We start from the raw sequence: 24,467 nt of genomic DNA, 5'->3' as shown, positions 1-24,467 counted from the left end.
CACCTCACTACAACCGCCTTTCAAGTAGTTGTAGAGAGCCATAAGGTCTCCCCTTAGCCTCCTCTTCTCCAGGCTGAACAACCCCAGTTCCCTCAGCCGCTCCTCATCAGACCTGTTCTCCAGACCCTTCACCAGCTTCGTTGCCCTTCTCTGGACACGCTCCAGCACCTCAATGTCCTTCTTGTAGTGAGGGGCCCAAAACTGCACACAGTATTCGAGGTGCGGCCTCACCAGTGCCCAGTACAGGGGCACGATCACCTCCCTGCTCCTGCTGGCCACACTATTTCTGATACAGGCCAGGATGCTGTTGGCCTTCTTGGCCACCTGGGCACACTGCTGGCTCATGTTCAGCCGGCTGTCGACCAGCACCCCCAGGTCCTTTTCTGCCAGGCAGCTTTCCAGCCACTCCTCCCCAAGCCTGTAGCGCTGCCTGGGGTTGTTGTGACCCAAGTGCAGGACCCTGCACTTGGCCTTGTTAAACCTCATACAACTGACCTCAGCCCATCTATCCAGCCTGTCCAGATCCCTCTGCAGAGCCTTCCTACCCTCAAGCAGATCAACACTCCCACCTAACTTGGTGTCATCTGTAAACTTACTGAGGGAGCACTCAATGCCCTCATCCAGATCATCACAAAAGACGTTAAACAAGACCGGTCCCAAAAGTGAGCCCCGGGGGACACCGCCTGTGACCGGCCACCAGCTGGATTGAACTCCATTCACCACCACTCTCTGTGCTCGGCCGTCCAGACAGTTTTTTACCCAGCACAGAGTGCACCTGTCTGGGCCATGAGCCACCAGCTTCCCTAGGAGAATGCTGTAGGAGACAGTGTCAAAGGCTTTACTAAAGTCCAGGTAGATGACATCCACAGCCTTTCCCTCAAAGACTAGATGAGTCTTCTGGTCATAGAAGGAGATCAGGTTGGTTAAACAGGACCTGCCCTTCATGAACCCGTGCTGGCTGGGCCTGAGTCCCCGGTCATCCTGCAAGTCCCTGGTTATCCTGCATCTGACAATCTACATTGAGTACAAATCCTTGGAAAAAACCACTTTTAATGTGAACTAGGAAGACAATTTCTTTTTTGGAGTAGGTGCTGGAGTGAATGCAGGGGCAGGTTGCTGCAAGCACCCATCCCCTTGCACCTCCACGAACAAAGAGCCCTAGCTATTTCAGACACATCGCCTGTCCAAGGATACCATCAGCCCAAGTAGCTAAGTCAAAGCTTTACATCTGACAGAAGTGAGTGCACTGTTTTTCTTCTGCCTTGCTCCTGAAGCAGGTAATGGGTATGACTTGCACACAGAACTGCGGCTATTTAGTAAGAAAATCGCTGGTAACATGGTATTAGTCCACATCATTATCTACTTTGATATTGTATGTGAAAAGGAAATGTCCCCTTAAATTACTTCCAAGGTAGCAAGAAACATTAAGATCATTGCTGTAATGGCCTGTGCTTATTTATATGGTAAAGCAAAGCTCATTTGAGATTTGTATTTTCTTTTATCCTGGCAAATTGTGACGTTTCAGAAGACAAATAAAGGCTGACGGTACGTGAAATTAAAAGACTAGGCACATGAGCTATCTGTGAAAACTTTGTACCAGCATCTCAAGTCAAAACAGTAGGAGGTATGTCATATTCAAACAAACCAGAGAAGTAGCAATAATTCCGGGTCTAAGTGGAGAATCTAAAAATTGAGTATTTGACTCATTGGCTGAGGACACCAGTACTGTCTAGAACAATCCAGGTAGCAATACAATGTTGATCTTAGTCCTTTCAATCTTGGATTTTACAATATGAATCAGACAAGCTGCATAAAAGGAATAAAATGTGCTACAGTTCCACCATAGTTGAAAGTACCTGACAGTGTTCTTGAATAAATTTCAAACACTATCACTGTGCCCCGCTCCAGCAAAGAATTTTGGACATTTGATTTTAGAGGTGTTTACCACCAAAAAAAAGAGTAATGTTTGGCCACATAACACAGGTCCTATGAAGACCTGATGAAAAGACTATTCATGCCCATTCAGGATGCCTACCAGATAACCGCTGACTATTGAGTTCCCAAGGCTACCTTGTTCTTATTATACCACGTGTAGCTAAATTTGGTGATTTCCAGTCTGAAGGGTGGAATTATCCAGACTAGCCATCATCTTGCCTATTTGTACAACATATGATTGTCATATGATTTGGAAATTTGCACTGCTGTGCTCCGGATAGCAAAGGGGCATCAGAGGGGGCAGGTGTGAGCCCAAGACTTTCATTGTGACTCATAACCCTGACACCCCAAGTAAGCATGAGAACCAAGCAACCTTGCAGCTGGATGATCACCATCCTCAGTACAGAAGAGACTAAAAAGACAGCCTTGTCTACATAAATTAGATGAGAAGCCAATTAACAAGCCAGCTACATGGTGGTATGCCGGGAGTTTGAAATATTCATGTGCGTTTGTTTCTCACAGAACAGTGGGAGAATGCAAGGCAGGGTAGTCAGTATGTCTCCCACGTTTATAACAGAACAATTTACTTTGGAATGAACTTCCAAAGGTCACCTGGTTCAAACCCCACCTCAGAGCAGATCTAGTCAGGTCAGGTTGCTTGAGGCCATGTTCCAGTTGGGTCTTGAAGACCTCCAAGAATAGAGATTTTACATCCTCTCTGGGCAACCTGTTACAGGGTTTGATCACCCTCCTGATAACTTTTTTTATCTTAATACCTGAACAGAATGTCTCATGTTTCAACTGGTGTCCATTGCCCGCTGTCCTATCGTCATGCATCTCTGAGAAGAGTCTAGCTCCACCTTCTCTTTGCCCTCCAATCAGGTTGCTATAGACAGGAATAAGGTTTTCCCTGAGCCTTCTTTTCTTAATGCAGGCCAAACCCATTTCTCTCAGCCTCTCTTCCCCTGACCAGCTTGGTGTGAAAAAGGCAGAGTACCTCAGTCTTTTCCCTGTCACTTGTCACTAGTTCCCCTGCCCCACTGGGAACAGTAGGCCAGTGTTCTCCTTAACCTTTCTTTTGCTGCCAATGTGCTTAGAAAAACCTTCCTTGCCATCCTTCACCTCCCTTGCTAGTTTCAACTCCAGCTGAGCTTTGGCTTTCCTGACTCCATTTCTAATCTGTGGGCAGTGTCTTTGCATTCCTCCCATGTAGCATATCCCTGCCTCCACTTTCTGTGTGCATGTTACGTTTGAGCTCAGCCAGGAGCTCTGTGTTCATCCATGCTGGCCTTTTGCCAGCTTGCTTGACTTTCTGCACATTGAGGTCGATCATTCCTGTGTTCTGAGGAGGCTGTCCTTGAAGACCAACCAGGTCTCCCAGACAACTATCCTTCCAGTATAGTTTCCTGCAGGATCCTGCAAGAAGGTCCCTGAACAAGCCAAAATCTTCTGTTCTGAAGCCCTGGATCCAACTTACTCCTCTCAGGATCATTGTGGCTGCAGCAAAGGTAGCCCTTGCCCTTTATGCTATCCACCAGTTTTTGCTCACTTGTGAGACGCAGGTCCAACAGAGCACCTTCCTTCACCAGTTCTTCAGTCACATGCATCAAGTAATTACCTTCAATGTGTTCCAGAAGTCTCCTGGATCAGTTATGCCCAGCTATGTTGCCCTTCCAGCAGGGTGATTAAAGTCACTTATGAATACTAGGGCCTGTGACTGAGCTGCCTAAAGAATGATTTACCTGCCCCCTCACCTTTATTAGATGGGATGCAGCAAATACCCATTGCAGCATCACCTGTGCTGGTCTGTCCTCTGATACTCACCCACAAGCTCACTACTAGCTCATCACATGTGCCAAGGCAAAGCTCCATACATATGACTCCTTTATATGGAGCTCAATCTCTCTGCCATCCCTGCTCACTGCTGTCTTTCCTACATGTCTCCACTGCAGCACTCCCATCACATCACCATGATCCTAACATGGTCTGAGCTCTGCGGCTGTGCATCGACTGTCCTCCTGCTTGTTCCTGCTACATGGATTTGCATACAGGCATTTGAGATAGGTCCCAAGTTGTGCTGCTTTTACAGAGGAAGTGGGAGAGTCACCCCTCTCACGCTGTCTCCCAGACACATCTGCTCTGCCTCTTGTGCCCTCAGTTGTCTCCAGGTTAGGTTAGGAAGGCTGTTTGCAAAGACACCATTGCCATGCTTTGTCAGGAGTACCCCATCCCAGCTCAGTAGTCCTTGCTGTAACTGTGGTCACAGAAGCCAAAGCCCTGCCTGTGACACCAGCCATGCAGGCAAGCCGTGACACCCTGGCCACTTCTGCTTAGGCCTTTCCCTCTATCACTGACAGGGTTAAGGAGACACCACCTGCCCCCTTTGCCCTTCACCCTCATCCCCAGTGCTCTGTAGCTACCCTTAACGCACTCCATGCTACTCCCAGCAGCATCACTGGTGCTGTGGCAGCCTGGGCAGCACCTCCACAGCTTCCAGATTGGTTGTCAGTTTGCTGCCTTCATTTCCATAGAAGGGAGTCTCCTATAACTATCACTGCTTTTACCCTTCACACAGACACCAGGTTCAGGTTCAGCTGGATCTAATCCCATACACCTGATTTACACAGATGGTCCCTAACTCAACTTCCCTCTGATATCAATGCTCCTGCATTTATTTAGAGTTGCTGCTTGGCACAGGGACTTGGGAGCTGGCCTTACCTGACAGTATACAAAAGGGTTTGCAGTTAGCTGGAGCATCAGTGCTTGCAAAAACCAGCATCTATGCTTGGGGAGGTGAAGTCAGACTATCTTGGATTTCACTGCACGTGCTGGAATAATTAGGAGGCCCAGACAACTGCACAGAGAAAAGACACATCAAAAGCTCCCGAAGATCTTCGGCCAACTATCTTCTACAGGACAAGCAAAGATGGAAATGGAAATCCCACTATATTTCACACTACAAAACATGGGACCAGTACCAGTAGTAGATTTAAGCCTTCCTAGTCTCTCTCACTGCTTAAATTTATCAATCAGGTAAAAAAAAGGTGACTTAAAAAGTAGCCTGGAAAGGGAGAAGGCAATCAAGACATTGCTGAGTTCAAAACACTGTTCATAAGCAGCAGGAGAAAAGAAACAGAGCAGGAAGGGGGTGTATGACTAGCATCTAGTTTTAATAACCTTGCTAAGGAGTCTGTGGCAGCACAAGAGCATGTAAGCAGCCACAACAGATGTAGCTTTAAAACAAACAAGTCTCTGCTTATTTTGCAACAAAAATTTTTAGAAGGATACCATGTGAAACAACCCTGAGGAAAAAAAAAAAAAGCAACCCCGAAGCTGAATAGCTCTAGACCTACATGCTATAGGTCACCCTACTTTCTATAGTGCTGCAAAGTTCTAACAAGTCTTCATTTCAAAAGTTCTTTAAACTCGTGTAGAAGGCTCATTAAATGCACGAAAACTCTTCTTGAGGCCTGGAAACATTCCTGAGCAACCCTGCAATGACTAAGCTTTTCACCTTCATTTTTGTTGTTTTGAAGCAGAAAATTAATTTGGGAGAAGTACAGAGGAAGTGAGCCTTCCTTACCAAGACTCAAGAAGCTTGTGGAAAGGAATACGAAAAAGAAAGAGGTATTAGCTCATGGAGAAAAGCAGAAGCATCCATTGCAGAGGAATATCAGTCCTTTCAAGACTGAACACAATCCAGATCCCACGCGAATGTAAAAATCAACGCTTTTACAATTGAAGTTGGAAAAGGTGCCCAACTTTCTCTTAAAGGTGTAACAAAGTAAGCCTTTATAATTGTCACTGGTGTACTAGAAGTAACATAGCAGCCTGTCTCCTAGGTCATTGATTAGCATTTCCACAGAATACTGTAAAAACTGCATGGTGATCATCAGCAAAGGCAAGTTGTTTCAATAAATGCATTAAGTTTCAAATTAAATGCTGTAAATCTATAGGTTTGCAGTCTATGCCCAACACCAACCATTTGAGGCTGCTGACTAATGCCTGGATTTTCCATTTTAAGACGGCATGTGTTAGACATAGGGCAAACCGTTCATTCTGCCCTGCCTTTACGTAACTGTCACTGCAAGTAAAGTTATCCCCGGAAATCACGTCAGTATGAAAGTATGATCGAGGAACGCCACCTGCTGTCCCCTGGATCACTGTTCACTCTTCCGAAAAGCTGCTGGAATGCAAAGACATGCACAGAACTCATGTTTTGTTTTACTGCAGGAAGAATATTCGAATACGAAAAACAGCAATCCCTTTCACATAACCGCACCCAAAAGAGCCCTTAGATCCTCACCTGAGCTGCTTACTACATAGACCTTTAAGCAGCATTTACTAGAGCAGTCTCTTGCAGCAAAACCTAGAAAACAATGCAGAGATTCACTTTGAAATGCAAATGCTTTTTTTTCCCCCCCGGATTTTTCACACACACACAAAATTATTAATTGAATTTCACAATGTTGGCTTCTCCTTAGTTTCAAGGTTCATCCATGATTGTAATATTAGTTATCATTACCTCAGTTGCAGGTAGGATATGGCTTAAGTCAGGAACCTAGCCAATTCAGATTAAAACAAACATATGCATTTCAGCCCTAAGATGAACCAACTTCTTACAATTATTACTAGTTTGAAAGTGCCAAATAAGGAAATTGAACAGAACTGACCTTATATATTTGCTGTGTAACTGGCTAAATGGGTCAAACCACCTTCTATTGCCTATAAAAACGTAGTTTTACATCAAACACATCCTAATAGTACCAATCGAAAAGCAGTTCACTCCTTTCATTTTTTGAAACTTAATTCTTGCCACACTGCAAACAGCCTTTACAAATCCTGTTTCAAATATATTTGTGGATAAAAGATTGGGAGCTACATAAGGGTCTATCTTGTATTGGAAGTGCTGAAAGAATTTCCTACTGAGGGAAAACAGTTAAAAACCTGAACTCCTGAATTATGCGTGAAACTACGTGCTACACAGTACTACAGGCAAGTAGTTAGCTGTGTTCTTAGACTAACATATGAAGAACTTCAACCCATGCAACCACGCATAAAAAGTGTGCACGTATTTCAGAAAAATGTGAGACAAACTTCAAATTATTCTGCACTTGCATGGAATTCCATCCACTGTGTTACACTTTTGTGCACTGTAGTATTAACAAGCCATACTGGTGACAGAAATGAGTTACAGTGTTAGAGCCTCAGAAGGAAACCTCTCGGCCTGCTGTAGCCACATTTGCTTTGATGGGCTCAGGATGTTTCTGCATGGATGGGTTCTTGTTTCTTCACAGTGACTCACTGGCTTCAACAGTTTCACCCAGCACACACAAACTCATTCACAGAAAGAATCCATTGAGTTCTGACATTTGCTCAAGAGCGGGAGAGGCAAAATAAAAATAAAAATAACAGAAGCCAAAGGGGAGTAAAGGTGGCCCAACTTGGAGAGTACCAAGCTGAGCTCCACCTAGTCTTGCGCTCACAGGACTGCCAAGTTCTGCACCAACAGACTCATTACTTCATACGCAGAAGTAAATCAAAAGTGCCTGAGTGCCAGCCAAGTTATAGTTGTTTTCAACTCCTTCTATTTCAGACAGTGAATTAGAAAAGATTTTGGGGTATACAGGGCTCATAGCTACAAACAGCCTTTTATTACTAAAACCAAGCACATTTGGCCTGGAGTCATTAAAGCTGGGTCAACATGAAGCTTCTTTATACTGTTTTTATGATCACTTGCTCTACATACAAGTGAATTATACAGATGATACACAGTTCTAATCTAAAAAAGTGATCTAAGAAACGTGGTAGGACTTAGTGGCAAATTGGTATCAAGATCTGCTTATCCTGGGAGGCTTAATACCAGAAAATTTGAAGGAAGCAGTATGTGGGGCCACTCACTCTGAGACTCTGATTTTTGTTCAGGAATCTCTCCCAAATGAGAAAACAACCAGCTGGCTACCATGCCACCTCCCATAGCACTTCCATGATCCCATTTGGTATGAAAAAAAGATACTAATATATTGTTTCTAAAGAGAAAGATACGAAAGAGAACAAAAGAACCCTGCTTTCCTCTGGTTCTCTTGAGGTGTACAGAATTTGAATAAACAAAGCACTTCCATACTCTTATCTAGACTCTGGACTGCATCTATCCTTTCAGTCAGAACATTACATCTGATGAAGACGGAATTTTCTTCTTGGGAACCACAGAAGTCAGGTCAGACACACATACCATCTTGTTCACATCCATCAGGATGCTTAGCACAGAAAAATCCTGCGTTAAGTGCCTGAGGAGAATCTTCAAACTGTTCTATCACTCCATTTCTGAACAACACACGAATACCCACTGTCATGGCTTGTTTTTAGCATCAAAATTGAAACACGGAAGCTACAGGATCCGTATTTAAAATGCAGTTTCACACAAATAGCTCAAAAATTGCTGATCGTGGAGGAGGGGAGAAGACATGTTATTTGAACCTGCCTTCTAAGAGATGCTAACAGCAGTTCAGTTTGCCATCAAATACTGAACTATTCCAACAACAGATTTGACCAAAGTGGTTTAGCAGCCTGATAGCCCAATTGTTTCTGATTTAAAAGCTTTGCAGGGGTCTTCTTTGAACTAGGAATCTGGAAAAGCATGTCTTCCAGCGTGCACGTGGTTATCTGTCCTGAAGTTTGTAGTTTCGTGCAAATATCTCCTAATTTGGCAGAAAGGTCAGGGTTTTCTTCCATCTTTTCCCTGACTGTATCCAGCTGCAGAGGACAAAATGACAGACTGTTACAGTTCAGCAAGTGAAGATCTCTTTCAACCACCACACTGAGGACAAGCAATCACTCAAAGAAAAAAAAAAAGTACACAACGTAAGATAGGTGGCTAACGCAGTGACTCATCGGAAGAGAATTTTATGCAGCACACATTATACCTCACCAGACAATGGTGGAAATGCACTGGATACCTATTACAGAAAGAGTTCATTAGATTTAAAACTTCCTCAAAGTTGTACAGTCCTAGTACAGACTAACACAACTATTTTCTGTTTAAACACAGGAAACCTAATTGCTTCCCGGAATCTACTTTCCAGATCAGCACAATTCTAATTATTATTATGTATCATACAAAATGTACAGTCAATACAAATCAATCAAAGTCAGACTGTAGAACACTTGAGAAGTTTTGTATGCCATACATAAAGGATAAACTCAAGTGTATGTAAATCCTTTAAAAATCGTTATTGATCAATAACCTTTTGTGGAAGGAATGGGTTAGGACTACTGCTTAGTCTTCTTAGGGACTGTTACAAGTTTGGCAAACAAAAGCAAAATACAACATTAACACATGCAACTTTTATTGCAAGGAATTCGTAAAATCAAATGTTGCTTAAAAAAATTTTCCTTTCAACAGAGCAGTTTATATATAGGGGTATGTTTCGAAAGGTATGCCCGCCTTCCTCCTAGTATTTGTTATTTTACGTATCAGTTATTAATTTGGTTTAATAGGCAGCAGTGAAAGGCTAAGCATTTAATTATTAACACAGTCTTAAAATATCTTGTTCCATAGACATGCTCAAAATGAATACACTAGTAAACTAGTTTCAGGAAAAGCAGCAGCAATGCTGTCAAGCTGACAGGGGCACATATGTGCTCTGAAGGAAGATTTCTTGGTCATCAATACTGTAAAAGCTATTCTTTATAGTAAAATACAGTAAAACATCAAAAGCTATTATTTGCCATATCACACTTCCCTGTATAGCACCACAGGTCTTGCAAATATTACCAACCTAACCATATTGCTGTGATCAGAACTTTATTCTCGTTTTTACATCAAATGAAAATAGCATAGAAGGCAAAGGATTAAATTATTTAATGCCATTAGGGAATGCTTCATCTACATTTGTATGGAATTTGATCTTCTAAGACCAAGATCCACAACGAAAAAGGGAAGTGGACAGCTAAGTGCTTTGTCCAACAGCACAGAAAGCCAGCCAGCTGCTTTGGCATCTGAATGCAACAGAACCCAAACAACTTTAGTAGGGTGAACTCAGGCATCTGAAGTTCTGTAGCTGAACCACTGTCAACATGGCTCAGCCAAGCACTGTGGACCTCCTCTCATTACTACATACTTACCACCTGTTCAGAAAACTTGATTTTTTTCACAAAGGGAGGAGTATCTACTTCCACTGCTGCCTCTAATGTCTTTATTACTTCTTCTAGCAAACCAGACTGGAGCTGGACAAGAACCTTTAAAATAAAACCACACCACACAAATAGCATATACTGTCAGAATGCAGATTTAAAAAAAAAAAAAAAAGTGTTTGAGGAAGATGAAGCAAAGCAAGACAAAAAACATTTCTAGAAGCTGAGCTGATAAAAATTGATTAACCACGAAGAAAGCAGAAGTAATGATCAATTTCCACAGAGCTTGTTGGGTTTTTTCCCACAGCTGGGACCTGGAAAGGAAGGGTGAGCCAGGAGGCACAGCTTCTCTGACTGTGCTGCATTAGCTGTTCTTGAGTAAAAGTGTTTTACTCCACAGCTTAGAGAGGTCACTTACAGGGCACATGCAGTAGACTCTCTCAGGTTGTAGACCATGCAAATAAATTAAAAAAAAAGTTGTATGTACATAGGTGGTTAAGGCTCACAGAGCTGAAGGAGGCCTGAAGTGGGTAGAACACAGCTAAGGCAGGCATTTACCTGGAGCTGTGTTTTTTTAAATCTCTTGTAGCAAGAAAGAAAAAAGTCACAATGTCATAATTAGAAATAGTTCACGGGTCTGTACTCACAGATGTAGGGTTGGTCTACCTTTCCATTCACACCCATGGTAGGAAGCGACTTTAAAAAACTGGGGGAGGGCATTAACAATTCAGAATGTAACTCATCGAACTGACAGAAATTGTTGGCTCCAAAACAATCTCACCAATCATACAGCACTGATACATGCCTGTGCTACTAAGAAGCTGTCCTTCCGTTACTTTGCAGTGGGAGTTTTTTGTCCAGTATGGCATACTTCCCTGCAAGATTCTAATACAAAGTAAGGATACTTACTTTAAGATTATTGTACAGTTTGTTCTCTGTTTCCATTGTCTGGGAACAATAAAATTTGGCTTGCGCTACATCATTCTGGGAAGGAATTATACATAATAAAAAAAATATGGTTAAATGTGCGTGACACACTTCCACAATAAAACAGCGCTTTCACAACTTTTCAATGAATCACAAACCAGCATCTAGAACCCATAGACTCCAAACAGCACCCAGCCTGTGAAAGAAACACCCCACACTGGAGTTGCCATGCCATCTAGCTCTTTAGCACATCAGACAGTACTCCCTGCCTCAGATCAGCAGGGAAAAAAGGAAGCATGTAACCAACACTGAGCATGACAGCACCTAAAAGATAAAAGATCTACACACATGCTCAGTTTGACACATGTCGGAGTACCTAAATGAAGTGCAGCGTATGTTAATATGGGTATGTATGCCGCCCAGCACTTTTACCCTTTTGGACACAGACATTTACAGCACTGTTTCTATGCCACTAACTGATGCGTATAGACAGTGAATGTTACACTGACATTTACTAGACCAATCACTGTTACGTGTGATCAAGAAACATCTTACTCCAGCAAGATGTACTGTCAAAGACCATGCAGCTTAAGGAATAGTTAAGTGTAATGTGGAACATTACCCTGTTTGCGAAAGAAGAATTTTAACTGATTTTTACATAAAGCAACAGCATCATGGATATTTCATGTTATTTCAGAAAGAATGATTCTGGGTTTTTAACTTCAACGCCAATGAGAAGTCCTGTCATGCCACGGTGCACATGAATAAATTAACTTCAATGATGCTATTGTTCAGTGCCTCTGTCACAGAGGCAGTGCAAAAAAGACCACGCAACGCATAAGAAAATTTTAATAATTCTACTTCATTCATTCAAATCCATGAGTAACATCAAATTGCTACCTCTTACGCTGCCTCTGACCTCTGTTTAGACATGAAAAAGAAGGTTTAGAATTTCCTCAAGCTGTATACACAAATTAACAACAGAGGAAATAGATTTTAGAATTTCCTAACTGTTACTCTCCTGCTCAATCTTTCACCCCACACTGCAGCAGAGCCTCTTCATATCAGCACTTAGGCACATGAGGTACATGAAAACACGCCCCTGAAGAAACATGTGGAAAAGACAGGCCATCTCCCAGTAGGGCAATGCACATCATAGCCTTTGAGTTTGCCTCCCAAGATAAACATTCTAAAGAGACGATTGTGCATGTACTTTAAATTATCATTTTAATTCTGTTTAAAGGAAACCATCACTACATAGCAGTATAGACTGTGTCTATGGTTACATCTAAACCTGCTGGCCCAGCTCTCTTGCATTTTCTAAAAATATTCTGTATGGTATCATCAGTAGCACAAAATACCTGTGCATTAGACTCAAGATATACATTTAGATTTCAGAATTTCCGCATTCACTTTGTGTAGGAGTTGTCTATAACTTATTCTTACAGGGGCCTAAAAGTTCTAACTTGAAGTTATTACACAGATCATTTATGCTTCCTCTATGTTAGCTTCCTTTCACCATCTTACTATGACAAAACTATAGAGATTCAGATCAAAACCAAAGGTACTATACCTGCTTCAAAGCAGTTGCCGCAGCAAAGGAGAAGGCTCGCAATGGCAATGTGTCACCTTTTAGCTGTGCTTCTTCAAGCAGTTTTGCAGAGATTTTGTAAGACTCCTGGTTGTCCTGCATAGAAATGTCAAACCTAAGTTGCACTTGTTATTCTTGGGATCTGAAAGGACTGTAGGCAATTGCAACCACATTCAGAAGACATACAGAAATCAACATACTGTAAGATCACCAAGGCAATCCAGATCTGAACCTGACCAACCAGATTCTGTGCAGCACTTCTTGAGAAACACAACAGCAAAATATGATATTCATAGCTACAGAGTTCAGAAGAGGCTAAAAATAACTTCTGTTATTTTAACAGATATATGCTTTGCCCTAACTGTCTTGGCTTCTGTGAGAGGTAAAACCACCCCAGCAGTAAGCTAAAGCCAACAGCCACTTTCCTTGCCACTTTCCAATCATTCCCAAATCAGGAAGAAAATTGACTTTTTGTCCTTACTTTATTCTAAAAGCTACATTAGACAGTTAATGAAAATCAATGTTTTCTAAGCATTGAACTACTCAGCACCTTTGCACTAAAGAACTCTATGTATGTGCAAATTTGAACGTTCAGTTTTTAGCTTCTCTTACGGATTAAATCTTGCGAGATGTTTCCAAAGTATATATTCTAACACCTTGACTTAAACATTTGCTTGTTTCCCAACATAGAAAGTTTCAATTACTGCTTGGACTATTTTCAACAGGAGCCTCCAGTAAAAGGCAATGAGTTTACCTGTGTGTTATCTCACAAACCACCAACTCTCAAAAACAACACTTCTCACACTGGAAATTATGAGTACAGCTGACCAGATCCCAAACAAAATAATACATTTCAAACTTAAAAGCTGGCAGCAGGAAAGTTTTGTGACAACTGGTACCACCAACATGGATAAAAGCCTTCATATTCCTTCCTAGTATTTGGTATTGATTTCTGTTTCTACTGTTCAAAGTATCATTCCTGCAAAATACTGGCCATGACTTAAGGAATGGGGTCATCCTTCGGGTGTTCAAGGGATGCTTTTCCATGCCACTGTTGAATGGTCTGCACAGCTTTTGAAATTACTTCTTAAACCACATGAGTAACCTGCGGTTTAAAACACGTTCTTTGAAAATTTAGGAACATTCTGATCACCAGAAGACTGATTATTATTATATAAATATTTTGCTGTCATCAAAACGCATATAGCCCTTTCCTGCTCTAAAAGAAGGACCATTTGTTACCTTAGAGGACAGCAGTGCCTTACAATGATTTAAAACATCCCAGAAGTCTTTTAGAGTTGACCTCTAAAACACTTCTGTACAAAGATTAAACATTAAATCCTTTGTTTATCCACTAGCAATAATCTGAGCTTTAAGCCTTGTACATTTTTCTGTACTGGTCTCTGGCACAGTTATTCAAAAGAAACCAAGAATTAACCTGGTAAAAATCAAGCACTGCTCTTAATGATACCAACTCCTTTATTTCCAGTATTCAAGTAGTGCATGTTGAAGATATTTTCCCTTAAAAGTTTTTTGGTTTTAAGTTTCTTATGTTGCATCACAAGCAAAAATACTGAGCTTCACAATTTCTCCTCCTACCACTCACAGCTGAATCAACAGATTAAGCTTTTGAAAGACCTCCAACTAATCCTCTTTAGCGCATGAACGGTTACTACAGCTTATTCCCTTATTGATAGTACTTTATCTTAATGAAAAAAACCCTACAAATTTGTTGTGGGTGTTAAAACAACAGAGTGACTGTTTCGAATCATTTCACCTCTTGTTTTTATCAATTTGCTAAACAAGTAATGATGGGCCAGATTCTCTACTGACAATGCACGTAGGGCCAGAAGTAGTAGAAAACGTAACTCTCAAGAACCTCTTCCTGTTGCACATGCCATGGATCCAAGCCTTCTGACAGCAGGCCATGGAAAGAATGACGTAAAGATTTTAGGGAAGAAGCTACAGCAGAGGGACTAAAGGATACTTCAGAGAAACACAGTGGATTTATGTGAAAGCCTGTACCTAAATGGGCAGAGTATAGACCAAAGAGCAACCCTGAAGTGGTGAATACTATCTCAGTGGATGCCAGTAGCAAACACCAGCTTATAAACTTTGGTTGTAGCACAGTGTCAGTCTTTGTACATTCACAACTTTCTACAAAAAGTGCCTTCTACCTAGAACTGGTAACCTCCCTAAACTGACTGTAACCATCGTCTCTAGCTGGTTTTAACAGCAGACAACTTCCACAGCTCTTTCTTAGCTCTGTCTACTGCCCCACTCTACAAAAACCAAAGCCAAATGGCTACTTCCATTTCCCCTCACGTAAAGGCAGTCCTGAGAATTTCAGAAGCACCACATAAACTACTGCTGAGGTATCATTTTAGGCCAACTCTTTTTTACCACATATGCACTCAGTTTCATTGTACAGTTAACTGAGAAACCTGAGGAAGTTTAGTCTAGTGGTATGGTTTTCCTTCAACTAGTATCTTTCTTCCTAAAAACATGAGGAAATGGAAGAAGAGTTTCCTACTGAGTTTGGGAAGGGCCTATGTTAATATTTCAAATTGCAGGACTGATTCAAATCTTGAAAGGAAGATCAAAATTTTTAAAAAAGTATGGGGATCTCACTGTGCTACAAAAGGGAACCAGTTCTAAGGAAACACTCACAGAACCTATATAGCCTAGTTCTTACTGTGCTTATGCTCTTTTTCTCTGAGCTAAAAATACAGTCAAGCTCAAGGGGTAGCCTATCTCTCACTGAAGGCATTCATTTATGTTTCTTCTCTCCACTCAGCTGCCCATTTTCATCAGGAATGTAGCAACAGATTACCTTTGAGAACTCTAATCCTTGTCAAATTTGGGTGCAATTACAGAAATGGTTCAAGGTTACTTGGAGGAGGAGGGGAGAAATGGAAGGGAGATGTCTGACAAACAGAGTGTATCGTATATATGCCTCGTCTCTTAAGGAAGCCAGACTATAAAACCAATATTGAGGCTGAAGCACAGAGTAAAGTCTGAAGAGATGCACAGATCCCACAGAAAGAATACTATCAGCTAATCAAAGGCTCTATCAAACTTGTTCCTTAGTGCTTACGTCCACATAATTTTTTAGAGATTTGCTTTGTGACATTAGTTTGTATGGGAAGCTACATATGTGCACCACACCATGCACGATGAAGCAATTTAGGACTGAAAAATGTCTAAAATAGTTGCACTAGATAAGAAATCATGACTGTGAACATATGGAAATTTTAAAATAAAAAAAAAGTAAGACAGAGAAGGCATTTCAAATACTTTTCCATGTAAACTGAAAATACTTACCAGTTTGTAGCATATCGCAAATGCAAGTAGATAGGTTTCTTTGTTGAAAGGTATACCTTGCTTTCTCATTTCTACCAGAACTTCCAAAGCACCTATCAAAAAGACATTAGTGCTACTCACTTCACAAACTTAAGGCTGTACACTCAGTAACTGAAAAAAAAAATAAAATTGCAACATGGTATGAGCTCAGTAAGCCTATTTCAAAATAAGAATGTAAACTGAAATCTGTTACTTTTAAAAAATTAATGCATTTCAAAAAGTTTAATTTAGGGTCAGCTGGATGTAAATATTTCTCCCCTACATTAGCATCTGGCCTTACTGTTCTATTATTTTCATTCTAGATACTTGACAAAGCCACTCTCATTCTTCCTAATTGCCCAGAAAGTAAGCCTTTTAAACACATAATTAAAGCTTCCACCGTCTTAGGCAAAATATCTAACAGATCCTCAGTAACGCACATGCTCCACTACACCACTGCATTCAGGCTCTGACCTAGTTCTTTTTATAGGGGCTCAGTCTCAACTTCCAGGACAACGCTGGACTTAGATTTGCCAAATGTCAAGAGACCGCGTGCTGCATGTTCAACAAATTTCAGATAAAGGAATTTGCCTGAAAAGCCTACTCCATGCTCAATTTAAGACTTTTTAATTTTAATTTTAACTTTTTCTCATGGAAAGTCTCAGTCAGGTCAGACGATTCCCCTTTATCCTCACAAAGGGCCAAACTGATTTGAAGCATTTAACTTAAATATTGCAGTAGCCACCCTGTGTGGGCATGCTAGCAAGACAAATCCAGAGAGGACTACGGTCTGGTTTCATTATCAAAGGAAAAAAAAAGTGTACTCTTCCCTGCTCTGACACAAATGCAGAACTGCCACAAAATATGGTTGAAGAACTTACTGTTCCAAAAATCACATAAAACAAACTTTGAATAGAGAAAACAAAAAGCTACCAGAAATTACAAACCAAAGAGAAGTTAAACCTTTAGAGACGAAGGTTTAGGAAAAAAGACCCCCTGGAAAATTACAATTCTGTGAAACTGAGAATGGTAAGAATACCATCAGAACTATGAAATAAATAGAGCCTTCCATTTTTATTACACACTACAGTGCAGCTCATTCACATCTACACTCTTTTACATGATGTTTGGCCTTCCAAAACCATAAACCAATCAGTAATATTCATTTAAAAATATGTATTTATACACACACACACTTACAATGAGAAGCATCATCCTTAAAATGCATTTGCCTCAGCAAACACAGAACTTACTTTCAAAATGGCCCTTTTTAAACAACATAGTCATCAAAATATGGAACGATGTACTCTCTGAGAAAAAACCACGCAAATTCTGGAGAAGAAACATACGAACAAAGCATGTGTAAAGAAAGTTAGGACAGTGAGCATTCTTACTGTGCACAGCATTTAGCAAGTCTTCCTATTGGAATAACTCCCAACTTCACAAGTTCAACATTTAACTCCCTAGGTTCCCTGCCTTTACCTTTGTCAAGTAATCCCTAAAATAGCCGTGACTCAGTACGGTCGAAAGCTCACTAAAATTAAACAGAAATTTCCCGGAGATTCTCACTAATTTTTTTTTTTTTTTAAATGACAGATTGTGACCTCTAAGTTAACGCAAGCAGAGTCACTGACTAATGGCAACTCCAAAACCTCAGGAGAAATACAGCTTGCAGCTGATTAATGATATCTTTGGGGTGAAGTACCACCACCGTGAAACTGAAAGAATTTCTTTGCTAATCACAATATCAAATGATGAACAGATCAGCACAAAGGCTCGAATAATGACAAGCAGAGTAGTAAAAGAAAGAGCAAGTATATTTTACATTCCACTTCAATCGCACTGTGTTGGGAATAGCCAAATAAAATGCCAGAGGTATTAAGTCTAAGTTTCTGCAGCAGAGTCTGAAGAAGTGGTACAGTACCTTTCTATCCATCAGTTACTAAGTCCTGCAAGTACTGCAGGACCTGTCTTAATGACACAGATCTCAATTAAAAAACCAAACAAACCCCACACATATTCTTACACATGCCTAATTTAACAACAGTAGCCCAAGCAAGACTTGTCCCATTTCTGGCTAGGCATAGCTCATGCCTTAATGGATTAACACCGCAGAGATGATCTTCCACTGGCAGCCACAGATTTTTGAAGACACATTATTGCATAGAATCTTTTTAATTTATTGTACACCAGGCATGATTAATATCATGTCATAATAGCACACACAGCATTTTACAGATGTTCAAAAAAAAGTCCTTAAGTTTCTTCAGCACTAAAATGGCCAAGTTCCTGAGCTGATGAATATCATCATGGTTCAGAGGGATTTTGAAGCACAGAGTAACATGATGAATTTGTTGGTGCAAATAACCCAACAGGATTTCAGAGGTCTACTACATTAAAAACTCAGAAGTGTTCATTTCCAAGAATGACCTAACGCAATACAAGATGCAGGAAAACATGCATCACCTGTGTTCATTCGAGGAATTATTTTTTAATCAATACTTTTTATTCAAATGATGCAATTATATGGAACTACAATAATAAAGTTATTGGTCAAACTAGCATCTAATTTTCTTTTAATTACTGTTTTGCTATTTTAAAAATAAAACCCATGTAATCTGCATCCTTACATTAATGTCAGACATCCTTGCTACTGTAACATACACACTTCAAGTCTATGAGCTCATGCAAGGCTCATGCATAGCATACCAATTACTTATATTGGACTAGCAATAATAACAATAATTTTAAAAATATATAAGGGAATTACCCGGTCTTTGATAAGTTCTACTGCAGATCTTTCAAGATCCAGCTCATAACATAGCCTCATAAAGAGGGGCCCAAATCTAAAATTATGTAAGGCTGTGATTCCATTCTGTTCATGGTACCTATTGGAAAGATTAAAAAACATTAATCAAACAGGGCAGGAATTGTCAAGGGAAAACAGCTTTAAACAGACGGGAAGATCTGTATGTGCAATGACAGAGGCACACCTCTCCATCTGCACCAGCCAATGACACTTAGATAACAGGAGATTGATTTTATGGAAAAAAAATATTGTTTTGATCAGACTAATAAATTAAGTAGTTACATGTAATCTCTTCTATTTCCAGTAAAGTAACCTGCATTGGATTAGTAATAGAATGGGTCTCTGACACTAAAATTCCCAGCTACTTTACCTTCTATTCACAGAGCAATAGCACAGGAAGTCACAGCAGTCTATTTAAGCAGCAGCACCTGCTAAAATACCTTAACTTTTTCTCTCCTATGCTAAAAAATAAATAAAAAGATAAAAAGAGAGTGTTTCACTTTTTTCTTTATAGATCCTACACTGTAATTGCAGGGAAGGCTTTCATTCACAAAAGCTCCTGCCCTATCACTGCTAGGTCCAGACCAGTTTATAACCAGGCATGTCTTGGCTGTAAAATGCCACTGAACACACCACTACCTCTCAGCTGAGAGATGACGTTTCTGTGTGGCTCACCATTCATTCTGCATGCAGTGGGACACCACTTTACTCCTGTAGCTTGACTCTGCTTTGATCTGAGAGTCTCTGAAGGGTCGGAAGATCCAAAATAAATTAAAATACAGTGTTCATTTATAAGGGATTAACTATGCATATAGCCACTGAATTAGGGCAAGCCCTCAACTGCAGACATAACCTGAGATGATCTAATAAGAGCCAAAAATGTAAAGACAGAAAAGAGTGTTACCTGGATTGTTAAAAATACCTGTAAATAACTTTTCTGGCTAGTTCCACATCAGATGAAGTCTGACATAAATGCAGTAATTTTTTTAATTCACTTTCAAGAATCATTCCATTTTTCTTTAATTTTTCTTTAATACTTTTAAAATACAGATCTGAAAATAAAACACATTACAGCAGCAGTCTATAGACAATTCCATTACCTGTGTTGCATACTTGGTACCTGAAACATGGAGATTCAATGAAGCAGAAAGCTTGTTTTTTTCATCAAGAAAAATGCATAAAGCTTCTCACAGACGAGTATGCCTAGGTGTCCCCATGAAGTCACATCAGACTTGGAAAACCAAGAAGATGCTTATTGTGAACTTAATTTCATTGTGTATGTTATGGAATATATCAGGTAATACAAAAACTTTTAAGAGGAAGGAAGTTTTGTAAGCGACATTTTCTGCCTCATGTTCTTTTTTTAAAAAGTAAGCAAAAAACCAAAAACCAGTCCCACTCAGCACTCAAATGAGCATAAGAAATTCTACTCAACACTGCTCATACAGAAGATTTAAACCCCTTCACAACTAATGCAAACACAAAGAGTCTCACACACAATCTATGTATTTCTATACATAGCCATAAACTCAGACTTGCTTCCCTTCCCACCTAAAAAAGGGGTTTCTCTATCCAGCACATTTTCTATGACAAAGAAAGCACAAAGCTGAGTCCTTCCATTGGTAATCTCAAGGTTCCGGTTCAGACATACACAAGATTAAAATCACAATACCACCTGGAAGCCCCATTCCTCTAATGGTGCTGCTTCTTCCCTGCCCCCCTCCCCCCCATCCCCGTCCCTGTCCCCATACTGGGCAAGTAAGTGAACTTTTTCGTAGTGGTTGCTGGGTCAGTGCTGTTTCCAAGCTAGGATCCTACACAAGAAGTGCAAAGTGAGCACCCCAGAGAACAACATATGCAGCTACTGGAAGCAAATCTGTTGCTACATGCAAATACAAGTCCTTAATCAAGACTGCGATGCAGAGCTGAATCCTATGAAGTCAGAAGAATGGAATACAAGCATGCCTATATAATGGTTGCGATGTCTTCAAAGATGCGCAGAAATTTAAAAAACACCTTTGATCCAAACTGTATTTGTAAAGAACACATAATAGTTATAAGTGCCACAGGTAGTTGTTTAACTGCTGTAGCTAATAGCATAACTATTATGGTTAATAGCTGCATTATAACTATAATAAATAATAGCTGTTACATATTCTATGTAACAGAATAGTTATTACTGCTTTTTCCATTTCTAAACCAAGTTTGTTACTGGCCCTCATTACTTCTTTTCATCTTTCAAGTACCAGACTAAACCCTGAGTACAGAAACCATGCACATATACACACTAATAGGTGCTTAACACATCATTCTCATCCGTTCTCAGAGTCTACTATTTGTACAAACCAAACCAGTCAGCTGTGAACTGTAAAGACAAATACTTCGCTTTGACAAACCTGTTTTAGCAAGAGTGACTGACTCATAGCAATAAAGTCAAGTACCTCAAGTACAGCATAAATAACGCCCAATATGAGTATATCATCATCACAGCAAAACACAGTAATGCTACGGCTTGCCACTGCCCGATTCAAATTCTACTTAATATAGAAAAATTGTCATGTTGACTTTACCTCCCACTCCGTCACAGAAAACTGGTTTATATAAAACTAAACTTGATCGTCTCTCTCTTCCTTGCCACACACACAAAAAAATAAAATTAACCACATGCTTTGGAACAATTGTCAATTTGTATCACTAGAACACCTGCACGTGATTAAACAGGTGCAGGAAATGGAGCTTTACCTAACTTTCTGAAATATTAAGGACAGATTTATGTTTATATTTATGTTCCTTAAAAAAAGGAAATTTTATACACTTTAACCAGCATGACAAAATCCCCATTAGAAAAAAAAAAACACCGATCTTGCTCCTTTGTTAGTCTGGAAAACCTGAATTTGTTTTTCATACTCTGTGCATACATCAGCTGGAATTGGGTGTACAACTGAGAATTTACCTTAGGTAAAAGGAAAAAAAATCTAAAGAATAAGCTAACTAAAGCTACAGAGCTGACTAAAAGCAAATCACTGGCACAGGCCTTCTCTGGCTAGTTAAGTAGCTATTAGGCTTTGTATTAACTTTCTCTGCTGATAATACATTTGAAGTATTTTCAATTAAGACTACCTGATGAAGCTGGAAAAGCAAGGACACAAACTTTTCAGGTCTTATGTAAACACCTTGCATACTTGAAAGCTTTCCCACATTTTCCAACACAGCATAACTAATACCGTTTCATTCTACAAAGCCCCAGATCTTCCAATTATTTTAGCTACAAAACATTTGCAAGAGGAAGCCATAAACTCTTGCTTTAAATGGGGTCAACTGGTGTCATATTATGATGACTTTGTCTGCTTCCTAGGACTCCAGCTAAAATTGAGAATGATGATTATGAAACAAATACTAATACCTTTATTGCCATGAACTTCATTTCTAACTGCAACTTTCATCTGCTGAAATTCTTGTAACTTTATATCATCTTCTGTTAGCAGATACCGCTTCCCTACTATAAGAAAAAAAGAAGAAAGTTGAGTTTTACATCACATTGTCTGTTTGAATACTACTGAACTTTGCATTCCTGAATTACTGCTGTTAATTATTGTGTAATGCCAGACCACTGGCAGCATGACACTAAAAAAAGACTGCAAAAATTGCAGTTGCTCACATCACTGACAAAAGAACCCAAGCACTGTGTCATAGCTTTCCAGAGTTAATGCGTACAAGAATGAAGAAGTACATATTTATCCGAAGCGCAAAAGAAAAACTAGAGATGCTATTCTTCTCCACCTAGCCAAGGTACAAGAGGATTCTGCACAAGAATAAGATCTTTCTACCCTTTCATGTTTTTATAACACTTTGTCTTGTCATCTCTTTTTTCACCACAATTCACTGGTGGCACAGCTTCCTTTCCTCAGACGTGCTGTCCTGCTATTGTAAAATGCATTGCTCTGGAAGCTCCAAATGAAGTAGGAAGACAAAAGGAAAAAACATTATTTGGATTGTAGCAACATTCAGGAGACCTAGTGAAGTTCTGATGCAGTACAGACATCAGAGATAAGAGAGTCATTGAGCCTAGAATCTCAAAATTAACTTTGGGTGCTGACCTCAACTGTACTGCATTTTAAGCTCCTTTAACAGAAGCGTCATTCTAACGCTGCTTGTGAAGGTTTTGCTGTCACAAAACCAGCTCTCCAGTAGATTTTTACTCGCAACCAACTATTTTCAAACAGAAAGTCACTGTAATAGTATATGTTGTCACAGTCTCATCTTTCAAATTTTTGGCTTCTTAAAGCATTATTCTAACCGTGAAGGGACAAAAGCAAGTATTGACCTGAGTTCGGTTATTTATTCCCCTTCTGCGTTTCCCTAGCAAAATGTAACAGGCCACGCAAATAAAAGCACTTGTTTTCTACGCAAGCAAAGCATGCTAACGACACACTTCACAAAATCTGAAGAAAAAAAATTCATTAAATGGCACCTTTAACCATTAAATTTAATGGAAACAGTTCCAACGGGTAAACAAATACACTTTACGCAGCATGAAATTGGCCTGGGTTACCCTGCCACCTACTTCCCACAGACTTCTTCAGGTGATCTAACACCGAAAGACCACCCCTGTCCTGGGCCTCTCCAGAGCTGATGCGGGAATTATGCTGGTGCCTGGCGAGGCATAGCTGCACCACATTGCATGGACACTCAGCAGTCACAGGCAGAGCCAGCAGAGAGTTGGGGGCGGCAGAATTTTGCCGTTCTTGAATTAAATTTTCTGAATTCTACCACTTCTTTAAATTAATACCTTACAGTGTTATAGAAACAAACCAGTGCAAAAGCAAATAAAAGGACCTCCGAGGAAAAAGGAGAGAGATTGATAGGATGGATGGTGCGCACAGGCAGTGCAGACCATCCCGGAGAACTTAACCGACCAACCTGCTTTACCCCAGACGCGCTGTCACGCTCCAAAAGGAAGCCCAGCGAAGAGCGGCGGGCAGACCCCCACGCAGGGGGCGAAGCAGTGCGGGGGAGCTCTCTGCCATACACCTCCTTTCCAAGTGCCCCCGTTATGTCCTCTGGGCGAGTGAGCGCCCTTGAAAGCCCTCAAAAACCCAGGTGCTGTGGTGGTGGTGAAAACCTGCAGGCACAGCCCGGGGCCTGGATAAGGTTGTCATCCTCCCAGAATAAACAGGCATTTATGAAGCTGCGTATTTGGCTTTTTTTTTTTTTTTTTTTTTAAGTGGCTCGTATCCAGCCAGCGGCAAGCACGGCATAAATTCAGCAACGCCACTGCCAACCCTCCCCGCAGGAGAACTCTGCCGCACCAGCTCGGCCTGCCCACCACAGCACAAACGGGCCCGCTTTGCAGCCCACCAGGAGCCCCTCAGTGCTCCCGCCCCCCCGCCATACTCCGCCCCGAGAAGGTCATCCCAGCAGGAACTACAACTCCCGCCAGGCATAAAGATGGCGGCGGTTGCCAGGCCTGCCGGGAGCTGTAGTACTCCAGTCGGCCCTCCAGCCGGCGGGAAGCCCAGGGCCCCGGCCGGTCATTCCGCCGCCCGCCCTCGCGGCCTAGCCCGCGGTACCTCCAGGCGCGCAGCCCCAGCAGCCCGAGGCGGGCGGGCGAACCGCTGAGCGCCACACCGCCTCCCGCACGACCCGGGGGGAACCGCCAGCGAACACCGCCGCCATCTTGCATCCGGGCCTGCCCGCGGCGGCCAGGGGCGGGGCGCTCGCAGGCCTGCC

General features: G+C 41.0%; 1 protein-coding gene across 2 annotated transcripts; it reads right to left on the bottom strand.

Moving 5' to 3' along the window:
- Positions 1-6,419: 6,419 nt before the first annotated feature.
- On the bottom strand, positions 6,420-24,413 carry PTCD2 (pentatricopeptide repeat domain 2). Of its 2 annotated transcripts, none has more exons than XM_086479429.1 (10): positions 24,308-24,413; positions 22,141-22,236; positions 19,660-19,789; positions 18,699-18,816; positions 17,182-17,260; positions 15,911-16,002; positions 12,569-12,682; positions 10,978-11,052; positions 10,060-10,173; positions 6,420-8,688 (listed from the first exon to the last, which is right to left on the bottom strand). In XM_086479429.1, the coding sequence occupies exons 1-10, from the start codon at positions 24,411-24,413 to the stop codon at positions 8,464-8,466; spliced, it is 1,149 nt and encodes a 382-aa protein (XP_086335555.1). In that variant the 3' UTR covers positions 6,420-8,463. The 2 variants fall into 2 exon arrangements, with proteins under 2 accessions (XP_086335555.1, XP_086335556.1); XM_086479430.1 differs by having other exon boundaries at positions 22,141-22,233.
- Between the last annotated feature and the right edge of the window lie 54 nt (positions 24,414-24,467).

The sequence above is a fragment of the Leptosomus discolor genome, chromosome Z (assembly GCF_034619465.1).
Source record: "Leptosomus discolor isolate bLepDis1 chromosome Z, bLepDis1.hap2, whole genome shotgun sequence".
NCBI classification, from domain to species: domain Eukaryota; kingdom Metazoa; phylum Chordata; class Aves; order Leptosomiformes; family Leptosomidae; genus Leptosomus; species Leptosomus discolor.
This window is presented reverse-complemented; position numbering and strand designations above follow the sequence as displayed.

Excerpts from the sequence above, each read along its gene's own strand:
- PTCD2 (XM_086479429.1), bottom strand. The coding sequence starts at position 24,413 with ATGGCGGCGGTGTTCGCTGGCGGTTCCCCCCGGGTCGTGCGGGAGGCG. Across the intron at positions 17,261-18,698 it reads TAGAACTTATCAAAGACCGG|AATTTGCGTGGTTTTTTCTC; the intron begins GTAATTCCCTTA and ends TTTCTTCTCCAG. Across the intron at positions 11,053-12,568 it reads CGGCAACTGCTTTGAAGCAG|AATGATGTAGCGCAAGCCAA; the intron begins GTATAGTACCTT and ends ATTCCTTCCCAG.